Genomic DNA, 22,482 nt, shown 5'->3' with positions numbered 1-22,482 from the left:
GCCGGGGGACGGCAGTGCTCCACGCCGCCGGTCAGGCCCGGTCTCTGGGATGAGATGCGGCCGACCGGAGGGCCGATCCACACCCCGAGCCCCGTTAAGTCGCGCTAAACAGGTGAGGTGTCTAATGTTCCAGGTCTACGGAACCTCAGCTGCTGTCAAACAAACATGAACCCACGACTAACGACTCATCCACAGATTATTCTCTTGATTAATCGATGAATCGTTTGATCTATACAATGTCAGACAGTTCAGATACATACCGATCACAATATCCCGGGTTGTGTTAGAGCTGCAGCTAAACATTGTTTTCTTCGTAGGTTCATCTGCCGATACTCGATCAGTTTCCCAGAGATGATAACAATCAGACAAAAACAGTTTTTGATTAGCTGCAACGATCAGTCAAAAATCAATCGACAACAATTTAGATAATCTATTAATCGCTTAAGTACGTTTTTAAGAAAGACCTCCACTCACTGCTGCCTCAGGTGTTCTGTGCGTCTCTGTTTTATATCAACTGAATGTCTTTTTGGACTGCTGGACAAAACCAGACATTTGACGACACCATGTTGATCTCTAAATATATGATATGATCATTTGTCTTGGACTGACATACTGCCTCCAGACTAGTAGTAAATAAAGACAAACAACATACAAACCACCAAATCACAACCCCGGATTACACATGTTGCCCATGTTGCACAGATGACACAGCCAGTGAGAAGAACAATAGGAACACGTGAAGCTGCAGCCTCAAGCAACATTAGATGTGAATAGTTGCAGGTTAATTTTCTGTTGATTGACGAATCAATTAATTGACTAGTCGTGAAATGTTCTTACATTTATATGTCACGAAGGCTTTATGAGCAGCTTAGTGAGCACCATGTCTGTTATTACATCATAATGGTGTGCTAATAAAATCCAGTGATGGTTAAAGAATCATAAAGCAGCTCTTTGTGCAGCGTCACCCTGCAGCGAAGTGCTGGTCATGTGAAGAAGACTATGCTCTCTGACTGAAAACAAGAAGCAAACAAATCTTTGCTGTTGGTGTTGAATCTGTGTGCAGGATGGATGTGTGCAGTAGGAACCCGAACCGCACGGCGCCGGTCGGCGAGGACGGCACATACCGAGCCGACGTGCCGCTCTGCTCTCGGACCAACGGCTGGAGCTGGCCGCCTCACCCCTTCCAGCTGCTGGCTTGGCTGCTCTACGTCTACTTTGCCGTCACCGGCTTCGGTGTGTTCGTCCCCCTGCTGCCCGCTCACTGGATCCCTGCAGGCTACATCGTATCCTTAGACCTGTGCACCGTCGCTAGGGTGGAGCATTAGGGCCGCCGTTCGGAACCAAAAAATCTGAGGCCTCCAGAATGAAGCCACAATATTTTGAGAAAAAAGTTGTAATATTACAAGATTTGGATGAAGTGAGAGCTTTCACCAGACTGACTGAACATGCACATGTAATCCAGTCCACCTAGTCTCAACATTATAATGACTTCCTGTTCTATTAGGTTGTCTTTAAATGTTACAACCTAAAGGTTCCCTGTGGAGGTTTCCACCACCAGTAGCGGTGTAGAGCTGCTCTTCTGTGTTTGTCTTGTACACGTGCACGAGGATGACGCGATGCACAGTCCCATCAATGGCTTCACATTATTTCACTGACCCACAGGTGGCAGTAACACAGCAAGAGATGCAATGTGCAAGCAAAAACAGTGCAGAAGAAGACTGCGAGCTAGTGAACATGGATTTAAACTATTTAAACAATCTGCTTTGCAAATGTTTTATGAGGAAGGAAACACCAGAGTTCAGGTTTTTAACTCAGAACTTTTGTTTGTTTACAAGAAAACTTTAATTCTCAGGATCTGAGATGATATTTTAACAGTGGCCCTAATACTCTGTTGTACGTTGTATTTTATTGTTTGTTTAACTGAGACCTTGTAAAGTCTTCTAGTGTCAGAAAGCTGATGTGAAGCTGTGAGCTGGAAGGACACAGAGCAGGACAGGAAGAGCCCGACTGATGCTGATATTTCACTTTAAGAAATCTGAGATATTGGCTGACATTAGCTGTTTAGGATATTAGGATCCCTTAAATGAGGGAATTGAAAATGCTGCCAGTGGAACAATAATCTTCCAGCGTGTGTGAGTCCTGATCTGTGCGTCAGTGTACGGGCATCATGTTCATCTGTCACCTGTGTGTCCACGTGATGGCCGTGTCCATCGACCCGGCCGACTACAACGTCAGAACAAAGAGCGACAAAGGTCCGGTCCCCATGTTCGACCGCTCCAAACACGCCCACGTCATCGAGAACTGCCACTGCTACCTCTGCCAGGTGGACGTGTGAGTAACACACACTCACACAGCTGTGTTCGATCTATGTGTTAGATCACGTGGTTGCCACTTTGTCTCTCTAGACTCAACATTAATAATTTACTTACTTTTTTGAATAAAATGTGCTTTATAGAAAGTTTACCTGTAGCATGCTAATGTTCTATCAGTTCAAAATTCCTGTTGTTGAAATGTCAGAAGGATTCGTTCACCCTGAAGGGAACATGACCCTCATGACAATCCATCCAGTAATTGCTGAGATATTTCAGTTTTCAGACATCATGTCCCAGCTGGATGTGTCTCAGTGGAGGACAGTATGTCTCTGCAGGCTGCAGCTCCTCACTGTTTACACACACACACATCCATGTAGTAACGTCCACAGTGATTGGTTGCTAGTGTGATGCTCCAGAGTTTATTAACAGCGGTGTCAGCCTGATGTCCTCCTGAAACATATTGTTTTGTAATTTGTGTGAACTCTGCCTTTAAGGAAGCATTGATGTCTGCTGGCAGGAAGCTCGGAGCTACTGACTGCTGCTTCTCAGATGTCTACATGTTTAATGCAGCACAGTTCCTTAACATGGAGTAAATAATAAAAGTGCTCACTGAAGGCAGGAGCTCTGATGAGAATCATTCTGATAGACTTGATCCTGAGCTGCATGTAAAGCCTCAGAAAACCAGGACAGTGGACTAGTTTCTCCCAGGGGGCCCCCGGAGAACTGGGTCAGAGGAGCCATTACGCACCAAACTGACAGACATGAACCTGTAGTCTGCTATGTTGTCCAGGAGAGTCCTGTGCTTCTATGTTCTACGTTGAGCAGCCCGATCAAAGCAAAAATACTTGTAGAACCAGCAGCTCCTCATGCTGTCGTTCCAACTTTGTCTCACCAAACACCTTGAGGCTAAAAGCAGTTAAGTGTCAGAGTCAGGAGGAACTCCTGCAGATGTTGAAACATGCACTTGGACTCAAAGATGAATTGATTTGAATTTGGTGGTCAAAGGTCAAGGTCACTGTGACCTTTTTCACAGCTGGTCAGACACTGAATAGGTGAGGTCATTGTGACCTCTGAATAGGTTTTTAGCCATAATTTAAGAATGAATTGGTTGATTCCAGATGTCACACACGTTGTTGACTGGGATGACACAATAAGATAAGATAAGATAAGATAAGATAATCCTTTATTGATCCCTCAGTGGGGAAATTTGCATCGTTCCAGCAGCACACAGGATAGTGCAATAGCAGAGACATAAGTAGAGAATCAAGATATAATAAATAAAAAAACAATAAAGACTGTTATAACAAAAAAAACCTAGTAAAACCAGAAAACAACTGTAGTTTACAAATTTACAAATTCACAGAAAGGAAAAAAAAAATAAAGGTAAAGGGATTTTACTGGATTGCACATAGAGGTGTGGGTATTGAGTCAACCAGGGTCCCCACGGATCTTTAAAAAGTCTGAAACATCTAAAATTTTGTTTTTGATATTCAGTGTCTAAATATGTAGTTTTTGTAGGGGGAGGCATTCAATTTGATGTGAGGCAAAATAAATGAGCTTATGTGTTTGCATGTTAAATAGGTAGCATACATTCTGCTTGGTTTTACACATATATATGTGTGTGTATATATGTGTATACACGTACCAGTCAAAAGTTTGGACACCTTCTCATTCAATGGTTTTTCTTTATTTGTATTATTTCCTACATTGTAGATTAATATCAAAGACATCAGAACTATGAAGGAACACATGGAATTATGTAGTAAACAAAAAAGTGTTAAACAAACCAGAATATGTTTTATGTTTTAGATTCTTCAAAGTAGCCACCTTTTGCTTTGATGACAGTTTTGCACACTCTTGGCATTCTCTCAATCAGCTTCATGAGGCAGTCACCTGGAATGGTTTTCCAACAGTCTTGAAGGAGTTCCCAGAGGTGCCTTCACTCTGCGGTCCAACTCATCCCAAATCATCTCAATTGGGTTTACGTCATGTGATTGTGGAGGCCAGGTCATCTGACGCAGCACTCCATCACTCTCCTTCTTGGTCAAATAGCCCTTACATAGCCTGGAGGTGTGTTTGGGGTCATTGTCCTGTTGAAAAACAAATGATGGTCCCACTAAGCGCAAACCAGATGGGATGGCATGTCACTGCAGAATGCTGTGGTAGCCATGCTGGTTAAATGTGCCTTGAATTTTGAATAAATCACCAACAGTGTCACCAGCAAAGCCCCCCCACACCATGACACCTCCTCCTCCATGCTTCACAGTGGGAACCACACATGTAGAAACCATCCGCTCACCTTTTCTACGTCTCACAAAGACATGACGGGTAGAACCAAAAATCTCAAAAACCATTGAATGAGAAGGTGTGTCCAAACTTTTGACTGGTACTGTATATATGTGTATATGTATATATATATTTGTGTGTATATATATATATATATATATATATATATATACAGTCATGGAAAAAATTATTAGACCACCCTTGTTTTCTTCAATTTCTTGTTCATTTTAATGCCTGGTACCACTAAAGGTACATTTGTTTGGACAAATATAATGATAACAACAAAAATAGCTCATAAGAGTTTAATTTAAGAGCTGATATCTAGCCATTTTCCATGGTTTTCTTGATAATAACCAAAATCACTTAAGTTCTTACATCAATAGCTATGGCATTGTACTGCCAAAAACAGTGCTTTTAGGCATTCCATGTTTTCTTTTCTGTCTGTTTTAGTCACATGATACACACAGGAGTTAGTACTTGATTGCATAACCATTGTTTTTGATGACTGCAGCCATGCGTCTTGGCATGCTCTCCACCAGCTTCTGACATTGTTCTGCTGTCACAGCAGCCCATTCCTGTTGCACAAATTCAAACAAATTTGCTTTGTTTTTGGGCTTGTGGTTCTCCATTTTGAGTTTGATGATTTTCCACAGGTTTTCCATTGGATTTAGATCTGGTGATTGAGCAGGCCAAGGCATGGTTCGAATGTTCTGGTTCTCCATCCAGGCTTTAACTGACCTTGCCGTGTGGCAAGGGGAATTGTCTTGTTGGAAAATCCAGTCATTCGAGGCAGGAAAGAGTTTTCCAGCTGATGGAAGAAGACTGTTTTCAAGAGTAGCCCTGTACATGACCTGGTTCATTCGCCCTTCACACAATTGCATTTGCCCTGTTCCACCCATACTGAAACAACCCCAGATCATCACTGATCCACCCCCATGTTTTACTGTAGGGGCAAGACAGTCTGGTTTGTAGGCTTCTCCAGGCTTCCTCCTAACCAGTAAGTTGGCTGGAGTGGGCATCAACTCAAAATTGGATTCATCACTGAAGAGAACCTTAGCCCAATCATCAACAGTCCAATCCTTGTGATCCCTAGCAAAGAGTAACCGGGCCTTCCTCTGCCTTTCGTTGATGAAGGGCTTCTTCCGTGCCCTGTGTGACTTCAGACCAGCTTCAAGAAGTCGGTATCGAACTGTCCTTGCCGAACAAGTCACATTTCTCAACAGTGCCCACTCATTTTCAAGGTCCCTGGAGGTCTGACGACGATTCCTGACACAGGAACGGATGAGTGCACGGTCATCTCGTGGGGTAGAAAGACGTTTCCTGCCTCGACCAGCTAGCAATTTGGTAGTACCATGTTTTTTCTTGGTGTAGTGAACGGCTGTCTTGGAGATCTTCAGTTTTTTGGCTACCTGTCTCTCACTCATGCCAATTTCCAGCAGTGCCAAGATGGCTGCCTTTGTGGCTTCACATAATTCTTTTGTTTTAGGCATTATGTGAGAGCTGACAACTTCTGAGTTGTGCTACGGCTTGAATGTAAGCAGGAAACCACTCCAGGCCTTTGCATGTGCAGTGCTGCTTATGACATGAAATGGCCTCTTATATACCCTGGGAATACAATTAAGCTTAAGCATGTCAAATAGGACATAAAGTATTATGTAATCAGCTGCATTTTTTGTCGTGTTCATTGTATTCTTCAGGTAATATACCTTTAGTGGTACCAGGCATTAAAATGAACAAGAAATTGAAGAAAACAAGGGTGGTCTAATAATTTTTTCCATGACTGTATGTATATATATGTATATACTGTAGTCTCGTTTGTCTCTTTGTGGACAATTAGCACAGTAGTGCTTTCTACATTACATTAGTGAGTGTGCTCTGTAGAACAGTGATTACATAGTAATCAAGTACATGTCTGTTTAGACAATACATCTATGATGGGGGGGGGGTCTCAACCTTTCTAATATCATTAGCACTGTGTGTGCTTGCTTGTGTTTGTGTGTTGTTTCAGAGGTCCAAAGTCAAAGCACTGCAGTGCCTGTAACAAGTGTGTTGCCAACTTTGACCATCACTGTCGGTGGCTCAACAACTGTGTGGGCAGCAGGAACTACAAGTGAGTCTGTTTCACTTCTTCTTCTGTTGTTTTGTCATCCTGTGGAGCCCTGAGGTGCTATTGAGTGCTGTGTTTACTCAGTAGTACTCAGTAGTTCTGTGTGTCCTGCAGGTTGTTCCTCCACAGTGTGGTCTCGGCTCTGTTGGGTGTCTCTCTGGTTCTGGTCGTTGCCTCCTACGTCTTCATTGAGTTCTTTCTGGACCCATCCAAACTGCGCACTGACAAACACTTCCTGGGTAAGATCTGACCCCTGACCTCTGGCCCCTGACCTCTGGCCTCTGAGCAGCAAGAGACTTTGTGTCATTTTACAGAGTTTTTCTAAACTGTTCTGTTGGTCAACGTGCTCAGGTTATTAATAATAATAACCACTTAATAACAGGAAGCTCTGTCCTCTGCTCATGGCTCTCTTCCTGACGTTCTCTAGATTTGATCCTAAAATGTCCCCAGAAGTATTGCAGTGATGAAAACTCCCAGGATTCCTTTCAGCAGAGCTAATGTATACCTTTGATTTCATCAGGTAATCCCATTGAGATCAAGACAGATCTGAGAACGGCAGAGAGACAGAAAAAAACCCAAAAGCACTAACAGCATCAGAAACGATCACAGACGTCACTTTAAAAGTGTGTGTGTGTGTGTGTGTGTGTGTGTGTGTGTGTGTCCTGCAGTGAGGAATGAGACAGCTGTGTGGTTCGTGTTCCTGCCGGTGGCTCCGGTCAGGTCTGCAGCAGCAGTGATTCCTGGTCTGGCGGCTGTCACCATCGCTCTGGGTCTGCTGTCATCTATACTTCTCTGTCACCTGCTCTGCTTCCATGTCTACTTGAGTAAGAGACAACAAACACACCTGTCTGTCTGTCAAGCAGGTTTCACTCTAAACACAAGATCCAGACTGAAAGTGTCAGTATGAGGCGACTCTGTGGGGGGTCTGTTTAAAGTCCTCCAGTGATGGTGACGTTGTTGACTGAATGGTGTCTGTTTAACACTTGGTCATACCTGCAGGATTTCTGACGTCCTGATGAAAAGTTTGAGGCCCAGATCACTATAACAGAATATTTGAATATTGATTGTGTGCTGGTCCGATCTGATACTTTTATTTACTTAAATATTAATTAAATGTTTCTGACACATTGTAATATAGAGATGGGAATCGAGAACCGGTTCCTAATTGTCCGATCCACTGGAATCGCATGCCTCCGAACTTGCCGGCACGTTTTTCTGACACCTGGGTTGGCAAAATTCACGGATGCTCTAAGCGACGGTAGTGAAGCTGTTATCTCTCCTTCCCTTCATCTGTTAAAATGAAAAAGTCTCCGGCGCTTTTTAATTTAAGCTGATTCAGGACCTTCTGTAGTTGATATTTCAAGGTGTCAGATATTTAATCTACGTTTCTGTAAATATATCCTCAGTATCGATCGGACTCGGTGTCAGCAGGTACCCAATATTGAAGGACTCGGATCAGGAACGGGGCCAAAAAACCTAGATGGACACACCCCTAAACAAAACAGTTGCGTTGAAAACCTGTGTAGGCCTACATTCTTTCCACACAGAAAATTGAATCGGGCTGATAAGCAGAATCGATAGTGGCATTGTTATCAATAACATCTTGTCATTTCCCATCCCTATGAAATATCAGCTGTAGGTCTGACACACCTGATTATTCATGAGCTACTTGATCCAAATACTGAAGGTCCTGATTCAAAACTATTGAGCTGATCAACTTAAATTATTGAGCTGATTTGAGTGAAAGTTTAACTGGAGAATGTGACTCCTGCAACTGACGTGAGATCAGCTGATGGCTTTATTAGAGAAGACGTCTTCCCTCACAGAGGATCTTTGGTCGAGTTCACTTCTGTTGTGAATGACCATGAATCAGTGACCGCGTTAAATTAACCTTAAAGAGGAGGTATTCTACTCATGTCCAGCTCCATATATGTATTCTGGGACTCCACTAGAGCAGCTTTACATGACTCACAGATCAGATACGTCCTGATTCATCTTACTGTGGCCCTTCATGCAGCCCCTCAGTTCACCCTCTGTCTGACACAAACCGTCAGAGTGTTTCTGGGGACTGGGCCTCACTGATTACTGTACAAAAACACACAACTTTATTCACTGATTTTGGTGAAACTCCATCATTTGATGGAGAAAATGTTTTCTGGTTTTCCCTCTGATGTCCTCCGGCTGCTCTGCCTCAGCTCTCTGATGGACAGAAAGCTTTAGAAAGTAACTGCTAACTGCTGCTAACTGTAGCTGCCGTTGGCTCAGTTAGCTCTGAGCACCAGGGGAGTGTTGGTGTTTACACCCCCAGCACAGGAGCTTTGGTCCGCCGGGAGGAGGAGGTTTTCAGACCCGGGCTCCGAGAGTCCGATGGTTAGAGTCAGCTAACTAAGAGCATAGATATAGATATATATATCTATGGCTAAGAGGACTGCTAGATGTACAGCTAACTAGCGAACAGCAGCTACAGTTAGCAGTAGTTAACGATGACTTTAGCAACAAGTAAAGCCATCTGTACATCAAGAAACGACCTCCTACCTACCTACTTTCATTCACTACAGAAAAAGCTTTCTGTGAGACGCCCTGAGCAGATGACCATCCCTGAGGCTTATTACGTAATACGTCTCACAGAAGTAAGACACAACAAGTGAAGGGAGCGTTCAGAGCAGTCTGAAGACTGAGCTTTCGGCTCACAGGGTTTACTTTTACATACGTTTTCCTCATTATTTGGCAACGTTGGTAACGTTTAATAGGAATATCCAACATTGTAACACTGTACAGTGCATCCGGAAAGTATTCACGGCGCTTCACTTTTTCCACATTTTGTTATGTTACACCCTTATTCCAAAATGGATTAAATTAATTTTTTTCCTCAAAATTCTACACACAACACCCCATAATGACAATGTGAAAAAAGTTTTTTTGAAATTTTTGCAAATTTATTAAAAATAAAAAACTAAGAAATCACATGTACATAAGTATTCACAGCCTTTGCCATGAAGCTCAAAATTGAGCTCAGGTGCATCCTGTTTCCACTGATCATCCTTGAGATGTTTCTGCAGCTTAATTGGAGTCCACCTGTGGTAAATTCAGTTGATTGGACATGATTTGGAAAGGCACACACCTGTCTATATAAGGTCCCACAGTTGACAGTGCATGTCAGAGCACAAACCAAGCATGAAGTCAAAGGAATTGTCTGTAGACCTCCGAGACAGGATTGTCTCGAGGCACAAATCTGGGGAAGGTTACAGAAAAATTTCTGCTGCTTTGAAGGTCCCAATGAGCACAGTGGCCTCCATCATCCGTAAGTGGAAGAAGTTCGGAACCACCAGGACTCTTCCTAGAGCTGGCCGGCCATCTAAACTGAGTAATCGGGGGAGAAGGGCCTTAGTCAGGGAGGTGACCAAGAACCCGATGGTCACTCTGTCAGAGCTCCAGAGTTCCTCTGTGGAGAGAGGAGAACCTTCCAGAAGGACAACCATCTCTGCAGCAATCCACCAATCAGGCCTGTATGGTAGAGTGGCCAGACGGAAGCCACTCCTTAGTAAAAGGCACATAGCAGCCCGCCTGGAGTTCGCCAAAAGGCACCTGAAGGACTCTCAGACCGTGAGAAACAAAATTCTCTGGTCTGATGAGACAAAGATTGAACTCTTTGGTGTGAATGCCAGGCGTCACATTTGGAGGAAACCAGGCACCGCTCATCACCAGGCCAATACCATCCCTACAGTGAAGCATGGTGGTGGCAGCATCATGCTGTGGGGATGTTTTTCAGCGGCAGGAACTGGGAGACTAGTCAGGATAGAGGGAAAGATGAATGCAGCAAAGTACAGAGACATCCTGGATGAAAACCTGCTCCAGAGCGCTCTTGACCTCAGACTGGGGCGACGGTTTATCTTTCAGCAGGACAACGACCCTAAGCACACAGCCAAGATATCAAAGGAGTGGCTTCAGGACAACTCTGTGAATGTCCTTGAGTGGCCCAGCCAGAGCCCAGACTTGAATCCGATTGAACATCTCTGGAGAGATCTGAAAATGGCTGTGCACCGACGCTTCCCATCCAACCTGATGGAGCTTGAGAGGTGCTGCAAAGAGGAATGGGTGAAACTGCCCAAAGATAGGTGTGCCAAGCTTGTGGCATCATATTCAAAAAGACTTGAGGCTGTAATTGCTGCCAAAGGTGCATCAACAAAGTATTGAGCAAAGGCTGTGAATACTTATGTACATGTGATTTCTCAGGTTTTTTATTTTTAATAAATTTGCAAAAATCTCAAAAAAACTTTTTTCACGTTGTCATTATGGGGTGTTGTGTGTAGAATTTTGAGGGAAAAAAATGAATTTAATCCATTTTGGTATAAGGCTGCAACATAACAAAATGTGGAAAAAGTGAAGCGCTGTGAATACTTTCCGGATGCACTGTATATGACAGAAAATAAGGACAAGCATAACAGGTCCTCTTTAAATCTCACCTGAATGTACATGCAGAATTTATGACATCACAACTAGTTCGGAGCCAATCAGGGTCCAGTATGACCGGTTCACAGCGTGATGTGGAAACGTGAAGCCTCAAGGTCATAAACACAGACTTTACAGCGATGCAGGAGACGTGTTGTGTCTTTAGATGAACAACAATATTTAAATGTTCACAGACTTATTACATGAAGGAGGCGGAGCAGATGTACTTTAAAGGAAAAACATATCAGATTATTATTATTATTATTCAAAGCATTTATATGTATTTTATATGTTTTAAAACATGATCTTTCACATTTTTGAAATAAAGTAATTTGTAGACATATTAAAACAAAATTAAATCATAACTTTTTAAACAAAACAATAAATTCATCCTCCCATCTGGGTTTTATTATTATTTTATTAAGTTCCCCGAAACTCATATTTGTGTGTGTACAGTAGTTCATTTTTTAATAGTTTAACTTTTTAATTACTATTTATGTAAGTCTATTACAGCAGAAGACATGGTAGAGTCTTAGGAAATAATATTTCTCGGATTTACCATTCATATATTTCATATTATTTCATCATTATTGATGATTTTCACAAATATCTCAGTGCAGATATAAATGTGTTGTTTAAAATGGTTTATCCTCATGTTCCAGCCCCCCTTCAGTGTCCCAGTGCAAAGTGTGTGTTGGAACACTTTATTGTCCTTTAAAAATAGAAATCATAAATGTTCTTTTTAAATTTGAATTTCAAATATGAAGGGAAAAAATAATACAAAAAATATATTTTTTTCTGGCAAACTTTGAAACAGACACCAGTAGGTGGAGGTAGAGGACTGAAGGTTATATCATTACTCTGTGTGTGTGTGTGTGTGTGTGTGCACAGTGTGGAACAGACTCAGTACCTATGAGTATATTGTGCGGCAGCGTCACCGTCAGGACAGCAGAGACTCGAAGAAACCAGGATCAGTGAAGGAGACAGCAGCTCCGTCAGTCAACCTCATGAAGGTAACGGAGTTGGCTCTGCTAACCTGAACTTTTAGCTTCACACAGCGACAGTCATAACCTACTGGTGATTGTTACTCCTCGTCTAGGTAACATAAAAGTTAAAAGGTCGTTCAAAGTCTGAAGTCAGGTCAACTTTATTTATACAGCCTGATGTCACAAATCACATATTTGTCTCAAGGGGCTTTGCAATCTGTACCCTTTGTCCTTAGCCCCTCGATTCAGATGAAGAAAAACTCCCCAACAATCGTGGCTGTAATTCTTACTGGGAGTGAAAAATGACCCACAGACAGAAGTCCGGTCTGAATGAAAGAGAGCTCATTGTGTTTCAGCTGTCCGTCCTTCATCAGGGTGTCTGAGGCCCTTTGATTAGTCATGCGACTGATACATCACCATAGTTATCGTTATCATCAAAATATCATTTATGTTAGCTGATACAAAATCAAGAAATATCAATGACCGTAAATACACAAGAAACAATATTACAATCGTCTTTTCAGAATATTATTTCATCTGAACCCATCAGCTGGTGAAAAGGTTGAATATAACGTTGTTCATCATTCCGAACATTCAAACGCTTCAGTAAACATCACACACTTGCTGGTCTGGTTTAATTCCTGGACCTAAATGTCTGTCCTCTCCTGTCCCCCTTCAGGACATGAACTACTCAGGGACTCTGGGTTACACCAACCCTCAGCTGGACATGGAGGAACCTACCATTGTGACTGTGCAGGGGGAAGCAGAGTAAGTCTTTCAGTTCCCTCCTGTTCTGGTTCTGATGGTCTAATATTCGTAAGACACCTCGTTAAAACTGAATTAAATCCAGTTCTCTGGATCACTGCAGACGTGTTGTTGGAGTCTGCTCTCTGTGGTGGTCCTGGTTCAGCCCACAACCTGCTGTGATTGGCTGAGGCAGACCGGGTCCCGTCATGTTTCAGTAAACAGCCGGCAACAGTCATTTCATAACACAATGAGGCTGGACCTCGTCGCCATGGACACCGTTTTCTTTGTAGAAAACAAAGTGTGCAAAATGAAATTCTTTGGCCGTGACTTCCAGGAAGCAAACAAAGTGTGTATTGTGTGTGTATGTGTTTGAGCTGTGGGAGGAGGGAGGAGGGAGGTTGTGTGTGTGTGTGTGTGTGTGTGTGTGTGTGTGTGTGTGTGTGTGTGTGTGTGTGTGTGTATTAGTCTAACAGAAAGTCTTCATAAATAACTCCACTCACCGTGGCGGTTTGCCCTGAACCTCGTCTGCTGCGATGGACAAGGAACTTTATTTATATTGCAGCTCTCAGAGCTGTGGGTTCAACAGGAGAGACAGAAAGGAGACGAGGTGGACAAGACAGTAAGACAATAAGACAACAAGGCAGTAAGACAACAAGGCAGTAAGGCAGCAAGACAGCAAGGCAGCAAGACAACAAGGCAGCAAGGCAACAAGACAGCAAGGCAACAAGGCAGCAAGACAAGGCAACAAGGCAGCAAGACAGCAAGGCAACAAGGCAGTTAGACAACAAGGCAGCAAGGCAACAAGGCAGTAAGGCAGCAAGACAGCAAGGCAACAAGGCAGCAAGACAACAAGGCAGTAAGACAGCAAGGCAGCAAGACAGCAAGGCAGTAAGACAACAAGGCTGTAAGACAACAGGGCAGTAAGACCACAAGGCAGCAAGACAACAAGACTAAAGACAGCAAGACAACAAGACAGTAAGACAGTAAGACAACAAGGCAGTAAGGCAGTAAGACAACAAGACTAAAGGCAGCAAGACAACAAGACAGTAAGACAACAAGGCAGTAAGACAACAAGGCAGCAAGGCAGTAAGACAACAAGGCAGTAAGACAACAAGGCAGCAAGGCAATAAGACAGAAAGGCAGTAAGACAACAAGGCAGCAAGGCAGTAAGACAACAAGGCAGTAAGACAACAAGACAGCAAGGCAGTAAGACAGTAAGAAAACAAGGCAGTAAGAAAACAAGGCAGTAAGACAGCAAGACAACAAGGCAGCAAGGCAACAAGGCAGTAAGACAACAAGGCAGCAAGGCAATAAGACAGCAAGGCAGTAAGACAACAAGGTAGCAAGACAACAAGGCAGTAAGACAACAAGGCAGCAAGGCAATAAGACAGCAAGGCAGCAAGACAACAAGGCAGCAAGACAACAAGACTAAAGGCAGCAAGACAACAAGGCAGTAAGACAATAAGGCAGCAAGACAGTAAGACCACAAGGCAGCAAGACAACAAGACTAAAGGCAGTAAGACAACAAGGCAGTAAGACAACAAGGCAGCAAGACAACAAGGCAGTAAGACAGCAAGACAACAAGGCAGCAAGGTAGTAAGTGAACAAGGCAGTAAGACAACAAGACAGCAAGGCAGTATGACAGAAAGGCAGTAAAACAGTAAGAAAACAAGGCAGCAAGACAACAAGGCAGTAAGACCGCAAGACAGTAAGGCAACAAGGCAGCAAGACAACAAGGCAGTAAGACAGCAAGGCAACAAGGCAGTAAGACAGCAAGACAATAAGACAACAAGGCAGCAAGACAACAAGGCAGCAAGGCAGTAAGAGAACAAGGTAGTAAGACAACAAGGCAGTAAGACAGCAAGACAACAAGGCAGCAAGGCAACAAGGCAGTAAGGCAGTAAGAGAACAAGGCAGTAAGAGAACAAGACAGCAAGGCAGTAAGACAACAAGGCAGCAAGGCAGTAAGACAGTAAGAAAACAAGGCAGTAAGAAAACAAGGCAGTAAGACAGCAAGACAACAAGGCAGCAAGGCAACAAGGCAGTAAGACAACAAGGCAGCAAGGCAATAAGGCAGCAAGGCAGTAAGAGAACAAGGCAGCAAGACAACAAGACAGCAGGGCAGTAAGACAGCAAGACAACAAGGCAGCAAGGCAACAAGGCAGTAAGACAACAAGGCAGCAAGGCAATAAGACAGCAAGGCAGTAAGAGAACAAGGCAGTAAGAGAACAAGACAGCAAGACAACAAGGCAGTAAGACAACAAGGCAGTAAGACAATAAGACAGCAAGGCAACAAGGCAGCAAGACAACAAGGCAACAAGACAGCAAGACAACAAGGCAGCAAGACAGTAAGACAACAAGGCAGTAAGGCAGCAAGACAACAAGGCAGCAAGGCAGTAAGACAGCAAGGCAGTAAGACTGCAAGGCAGTAAGAGAACAAGGCAGTAAGACAGCAAGGCAGCAAGATAACAAGGCAGCAAGACAATAAGGCAGCAAGGTAGCAAGACAGTAAGACAACAAGACAGCAAGGCAGTAAGACAGCAAGGCAGCAAGACAACAAGGCAGCAAGACAACAAGGCAGCAAGACAACAAAGCAGTAAGACAACAAGGCAGCAAGGCAGTAAGAGAACAAGGCAGTAAGAGAACAAGGCAGCAAGACAGTAAGACAACGAGACAGCAAGGCAGTAAGACAGTAAGAAAACAAGGCAGTAAGACAACAAGGCAGCAAGGCAGTAAGAGAACAAGGCAGTAAGACAACAAGACAGCAAGGCAGTAAGACAGTAAGAAAACAAGGCAGCAAGACAACAAGGCATTAAGACAGCAAGACAGTAAGACAACAAGGCAGCAAGGCAGCAAGAGAACAAGGCAGTAAGAGAACAAGGCAGTAAGAGAACAAGGCAGCAAGACAACAAGGCATTAAGACAGCAAGACAGTAAGACAGCAAGGCAGTAAGACAGTAAGAAAACAAGGCAGCAAGACAACAAGGCAGTAAGACAACAAGGCAGCAAGGCAGTAAGAGAACAAGGCAGTAAGACAACAAAGCAGTAAGACAACAAGGCAACAAGGCAGTAAGAGAACAAGGCAGTAAGAGAACAAGGCAGCAAGACAGTAAGACAACGAGACAGCAAGGCAGTAAGACAGTAAGAAAACAAGGCAGCAAGACAACAAGGCAGTAAGACAACAAGACAGCAAGGCAGTAAGACAGTAAGAAAACAAGGCAGCAAGACAACAAGGCATTAAGACAGCAAGACAGTAAGACAACAAGGCAGTAAGGCAACAAGGCAGCAAGACAACAAGGCAGCAAGGCAGAAAGGCAGTAAGACAACAAGGCAGTAAGACAACAAGGCAGCAAGGCAGTAAGACAGCAAGGCAGCAAGACAACAAGGCAGCAAGACAATAAGACAGCAAGGCAGCAAGACAGTAAGACAACGAGACAGCAAGGCAGTAAGACAGTAAGAAAACAAGGCAGCAAGACAACAGGGCAGTAAGACAGCAAGACAGTAAGACAACATGGCAGTAAGACAACAAGGCAGCAAGACAACAAGGCAGCAAGGCAGTAAGACAACAAGGCATCAAGACAGTAAGACAGTGAGACAACAAGGCAGTAAGACAACAAGGCAGTAACACAACAAGGCAGTAAGACAACAAGGCAGCAAGACAGTAAGACAGCGAGACAGTAAGACAAGGAGACAGTAAGACAACAAGGCAGTAAGACAACAAGGCAGAAAGACATCAAGGCAGAAAAACATCAAGGCAGCAAGACAACAAGGCAGTAAGACAACAAGGCAGTAACACAGCAAGGCAGTAAGACAGTAAGACAACAAGGCAGTAAGACAAGAAGTCAAGGCAGTAAGACAACAAGGTAGTAAGACAACAAGGTAGTAAGACAACAAGGCAGCAAGACAACGAGACAGTAAAACAGCGAGACAGAACGGGCGGCATTGAATCAAATTTAAAATGTAGCGTAAATGTAGACAACCCACAGTTGAGACCAGGAGGCAGAGTTACAGTCCTACTCGCTTCTCTGCGCCTCCATTAAATGGACTTTGTGACCTTTTCAACCTTATCTGTTCCTAAAGCGCTTTATGGTCTCATTCGTACATTCACTCACAGATGGCGACCAAGTTGCCATGCAGGGTGCTGGCCTCCATCAGGAGCAACTTAGGGTTCAGTGTCTTGCCCAAAGACATATGTTAGCCTAAATGAATCTACTCCCCCAATCATGTCATCATCCCACAATACTCGCATTCCTCAAGGCACCAGTATGTTGATATTGTTGATGCTGCCTATTACTCCTCATTAATAGAAGAGAACAAGAACAACCCCAGGTTTCTCTTCAGCACTGTAGCCAGGCTGACAGAGAGTCACAGCTCTATGGAGCCATGTATTCCTATAACCCTCAGCAGTAATGACTTCATGAGCTTCTTTAATGATAAAATTCTAACTATTAGAGACAAAATTGATCACCTGCTGTGGTACCTTACCTTCAAACACAGGAATCTCAGAAACAGCTGTAAAACCTGATAGAACCTCACTAACCTCAGTGTGTGTGTGTGTCAGGTTCCTGGCTAACGGCAGAGTGAGGACTGTATCCAGTCCGGTCATGGAAGAAGAAGCTCCGCCCACTGTGTCTACAGAGCTGAAAGCAGCAGCACACACACACCGACGCCCGCAGGTAAACACACACACTCAAAAACAGGTAAACACATGCACCGACGCACACAGATAAACACACCAGACGTGCAGAACCTTTAGCGACCCGACCTTTCAGTCACGTCTTCCTGCTCAGCGACCACAGATGTAAATGAACTAACTAAACTAGCTAATATCGCTAACTTTGGCTCAACAGGTGTTCATGGCCCCTGTTCGATACATGCTTCGTGTTCATTCATTCACTGAGTCTGTCTGTGTGTCCATCCACAGCGACTGTTATACGTCAACTGTTTCCACACCTTTACACTGTTTTTAGATCTGAAAATGCTGAAAAAGCAGGTGGGTGGAAACACACTTGTTATCGAGCACTTAGTCTTCCTCTCAGAGTCAGATTCAGTGTGACTTCAGGCATGAACGCTCCCTCCTGATTGAGTGGTGAGGAGGAGCCAACAGCGAAGCTCGTTGGAGGGTTCGAGCACAGCTGGACTCGGCCTGACACATCTGGGATGTTTGGAAACTTTCGTCTGGTTTATGTTTTTGTGCTTTCACAGAAAAAGAAGAAGAAGGTCCGTAAAGTTCCAGCAGAGGTGACCAGAGAGCGCTGCCCGAGTACAGCCCCGCCCCCCGGTACACACACTTACTTTTGTCTTTCTATACTTGTGAAGACCCTCACTGGACCAATGCATCCCCTATACCCTAGCCTAAACCTAATTCTAACCTTAAATCAGCACAGACAGGTGTTTCTGTGTACTTGTTTTCAGCAGAAACACATAGTGAACATAACATTAACATATCAGCACTTTTTAAGTTGATATGTTGAAGTTGTGATGCTGCTTCTTACATCCAGCAGCTACGGAGCAACATGATCCTTCATGTGGTGTCTGTGTCACCTGATGAATGGAGCTCTCTGTTTTGGTCTCTTCCAACACCTGAGGGAAATATCTGGCTCTGTAGCTCCACTGTGTGCTAGCTCAATGTTGGTGGTTGTGATATACGATGTTAATATTAAGTTAAAAGGCTTGTTTTTGGCCAGCATTCATCAACCATGAAAGAAGCTGGTGGCAAAACAACAGAGAAAAGGACAATATACTGTTTTACATTTAGAGTAAAGTAAATGGAATTAGGGATGTTAATGATTAATCATTAATCAATTAATTTTTGTTCAGACTTAAACCGATTAAAAATGTAATAACCGACCAAAAATACTGGATCAACAAAGGAAGAAGCAGTCAGGGGGACATGGGGAGGCAAGAAGAACAAAACAAAACGTAGTCCAACGTGGAGCGTTATTATGAATACTGTGACACGTCTTAAAATACAGCTCCACCTACCTGTTGTACCACCTGAAGAGTCGGCATCCGGCGGCCGCAGTGCAAAGTTAAAATGAAACTTCATCCTCCCAGCAAATGATCCTGTCGTGTCAGCTGGAAGAGGCTGTAGTGATGAGCGTTCAGAGGCAATAACTAGAGGCTTTATTTATGGTGGATAAAGACATGATGCTGATGGACTGTGAGGGATTTCATGAGCTGCTGAACTACACTGAGCTAGGCTACCACATCCCCTCAAGAGGTACCATTACTAGCTGTGTTTAGAAATTATGTTTCACATAACTTATGTGCCGCTAGAATTGTTTAAACGAAAATTAAACTGAGAAAAAGACGTGCGAAATTTGCAACCCTAAATGGAATAGAGCCAAACAGAATGAAGTGTCTGACTTGAGTTTCAGCAGTGGCCGTCAGCCCCCCCTAAAACTTCAACTCAACTATGAAAAGGCTGAATTTAGACAAAGTGCTGCACATAGAAATGTAGAAAATGTATTAGAATAACATTTAAAAACGAAATGATTCCAAAATAATTCTAAAATAATTTAAAATCTTTGAAGTTGATGTGCAAATAGCAAAGTAATGGGGTAATCATATGTTGGGGTAATATTTTGATGTAAAAGGGGGCTAATAAAAGATGACTGTGTTAATTAATATTAAAGACATGTTTACTTTTACTGACAAGTATATCATCCTATATCATCAGGGTCACACAAAAGACATTTTCCAGGAAACCACCATCAACAAATAATGCTGGATTTCTTCATTTTCACCATAACAAACATTTACTTACATTTGTTCTTGGGTTATACCACAAAAATATCTTTCAAACAAAGATGGTGGATTCAATGTAATAACCATCAATTCAGGCTGGAAAATGTTTGTTGTTAACCTTCAGATTATTTTACCTCAAACACCAAAGAACCTCATATGATATTCTATCGTAGCAGCGCTGCTAACGTCTGACATGCAGAGAGAGAAAAGACGAACGTTCACGAAGATGTTTCCTCTCCTGTGTTAACTGCTGTCTCTCTTGAACCTATTACATGACACTACGTCTCTATGCAGACGATACGTTGCTTTATGTCCCTCAGTCTCTTCCCACCTTCTAAACATGCTCAATAGTTTTAGTCATATCTCAGGATGTAAAGTGAACTGCAGTAAATCTGCTTTGAAAGCCAGCTGACCTCAGTGTGTGTGTTGTCCTCCAGCAGAGTTCAGCAGTGTGTCCACTGTGTCCCTGGGCCAGCGACTTCCTTTCCCAGCATTTCCTCTGAGAGCCTCCCTGCCCCCTCTGGCCCCCACCTCGGGCCCCGTGCAGGCCGCCGCCCCTCCCGCTGAGTACCACTCGGACTCTGCAGAGTCTCTGGAGGAGATCCCAGTGGTGTTGGCCAAACTGGGCTCTTCGTCCTCTGCTGCTGCCGGAGACGCCTCCACGTCTTCACACAGAGTTGTCCCAGCGTTCCCCCTGCCCTCCCCCCAGCCCAGAACTAAGAGGAAGGCCGCCTCCTCCCGCACAAATAAAAGCGCAGCAGAGCAGAGGTTTGAGATGGCCTCCACCCACCCCCCGACGGTGTTCGTCAGCCGAGCCAGCGGAGAGGCCGCTGAGCCCCGGGACGGAGGCCTCACTCAGAGCAGGTTGCAGTCCAGCTCTAGGCCCGTCTCCAGGCCCGGGTCCAGACCGGCATCTCAGGCGTCGCTGGGCTCAGGTGTAGCCTCCTGGATGGAGCTGTAACCTGAGGAACAATCTCTTTTATCTTTCTACAATCACCTGCGCTGTCTGTAGCCACGCACAACAATCTTTATTTGATTTTTAAAAGTTGTTTTGTACCTTTGTGACTATTTATTGGTTTTGACGATGACTTGACTTTTTTAATTTTGAATGCCAAAGGTGAGATCTGTCTGTGCACAATCTTTATAAATGAAGGAAAACTTTCCTCTCTGACTGGACCTTTGTTCCTGAACCTGTAAACCTTATCTTGGTATGTCATTGAAAAGCTGTTTGTGTTCCTGTGGAGACCAAGTCCCACTTGCACCTACTGTGTCTTGCTGGTATCCATGGTAACCCAGGACCAAAGGGACGGAGTGGTAGACATCACTTCTGGTCTAGCTTCTGTTCCACCACTGCACATCTCCGCTGCAGCGGGACTCCCCACGAGCGACGAATGAGAACAGTGTCCAAGTTAGTTTTATTTCTAAAGCTTGAAAATTAAGCAAAGTAGACTGAATAATAGACACATACAACAGTTCAGTTTATCTGCTGCATGTCGAGTATGAAGGCGTACAGAATGAACTCCTGGAAAGTGATAGTCTGCCTTGTGAGCCTGTTCGGAATTGGATACATTGATATCAGAATAGATACCCCCTTAAACCTCTGTAGAACTCCAAAAGGACCAATATTAAAGAAATAAATACCACATGAAATAATCATTTATAGTCAAATGTATAAATTAAACAAAATAATTAAACTATTAAAACTCATGACTATAAAATGTTATATCATAATTATAATATTATAAAACTCCATTTTTTTTTAAAGTCATACATATTTTTATTTCAAAAAGCTTTCTGACACTTTTCAGCCAATCACATGCCTCTCTGTCAAGTGTCATCGTGCTGTAGTTTGTTTAGCGCCCCCTCATTGCCATGATGCAAACTGCAGCAAACTGCAGCTCTGGCCAATAAATAGTCCCTCAGATAACCTGTAAAATGGCGAATTGTTGTTGTTACACTTTTACAGTTTTTGTTCAGATGAAACAAATGAGATATAACATGTTAATCAGCTTTAGATTAGCTGGTAGGTGGATTTTGTTTCCTTTGTACAGAGCCAGGCTAGCTGTTTCCCCGTTTCTAGGCTTTATGCTAAGCTAAGCTAACCAGCTACTGGTTTAAGCTTCATATTTAGCGTACAGACATGAGAGTGGCATCGATCTGAGCATCTGACTCTCAGAAGAAGAGGCTTTCACTTAAGGTTCAACTGTTGCTGTAAGTTTCTCATTTCATGACACATTTTCAAACTACACATGCAGTCGCTGCTTCTGAGATGCTTGTGATTTTTTTCACCGGTCAGCTGATTTTACCTGTTTAACAATAAATGACATGATAAATGAGAAATTAATGAAAAACTGATCAGTTTCTTACACTTTGATATCCTGATGCTTCCTGAGCCACACGTTGAATTAATCTGATTAATTTGAATTTTTTAAATTTTGATTTACAAGCAGGTATACTGGGGTCCAAACACATGATGCAACTTAGGGCCGAAGGCACACTGGTCCAGGCCAATCAGAAATCTGGGAGCAACATTTACATGTATTCGCTCTACTCTTGCTAGTTGAAGTAAAAAGTTTTGCTTGGAGTGGAGTTTGTCGATATTCTATATTTTTCTTATCACTGAATCTCATGTTCAGACTTCCTGTCTGTGGCTCTCAGCTCTCAGCCCATTGGTTCCTACTGAAGACGTGGATCTTTAAAAACTCCTCACAAATATATAGTTTCATGTTTCAAAAGGCTCAGTCATTTCCTCCAACAGCTGCTGGCTGTAGTTTTTATCAAACTAACAGCAGGAAATAGTGCATTTGTTGGGGACTATTTTCAGCGGCGGGTGAATCCACATGTGG

General features: G+C 43.4%; 1 protein-coding gene across 1 annotated transcript; it reads left to right on the top strand.

Moving 5' to 3' along the window:
* On the top strand, positions 1-21,217 carry zdhhc1 (zinc finger DHHC-type containing 1). The gene is made up of 11 exons (XM_070904438.1): positions 1-112; positions 1,064-1,283; positions 2,156-2,331; positions 6,607-6,708; positions 6,820-6,944; positions 7,374-7,529; positions 12,046-12,167; positions 12,820-12,908; positions 17,448-17,562; positions 18,092-18,167; positions 20,074-21,217. Exons 2-11 carry the CDS (start codon positions 1,065-1,067, stop codon positions 20,595-20,597), a joined length of 1,704 nt encoding a protein of 567 aa, XP_070760539.1. The 5' UTR covers positions 1-112; position 1,064; the 3' UTR covers positions 20,598-21,217.
* Positions 21,218-22,482: the final 1,265 nt, after the last annotated feature.

This window comes from Enoplosus armatus, chromosome 1, assembly GCF_043641665.1.
Source record: "Enoplosus armatus isolate fEnoArm2 chromosome 1, fEnoArm2.hap1, whole genome shotgun sequence".
NCBI lineage: Eukaryota > Metazoa > Chordata > Actinopteri > Centrarchiformes > Enoplosidae > Enoplosus > Enoplosus armatus.
Note: the sequence above shows the minus strand (reverse complement) of the source record. Positions and strands in the feature narration are given on the sequence as shown.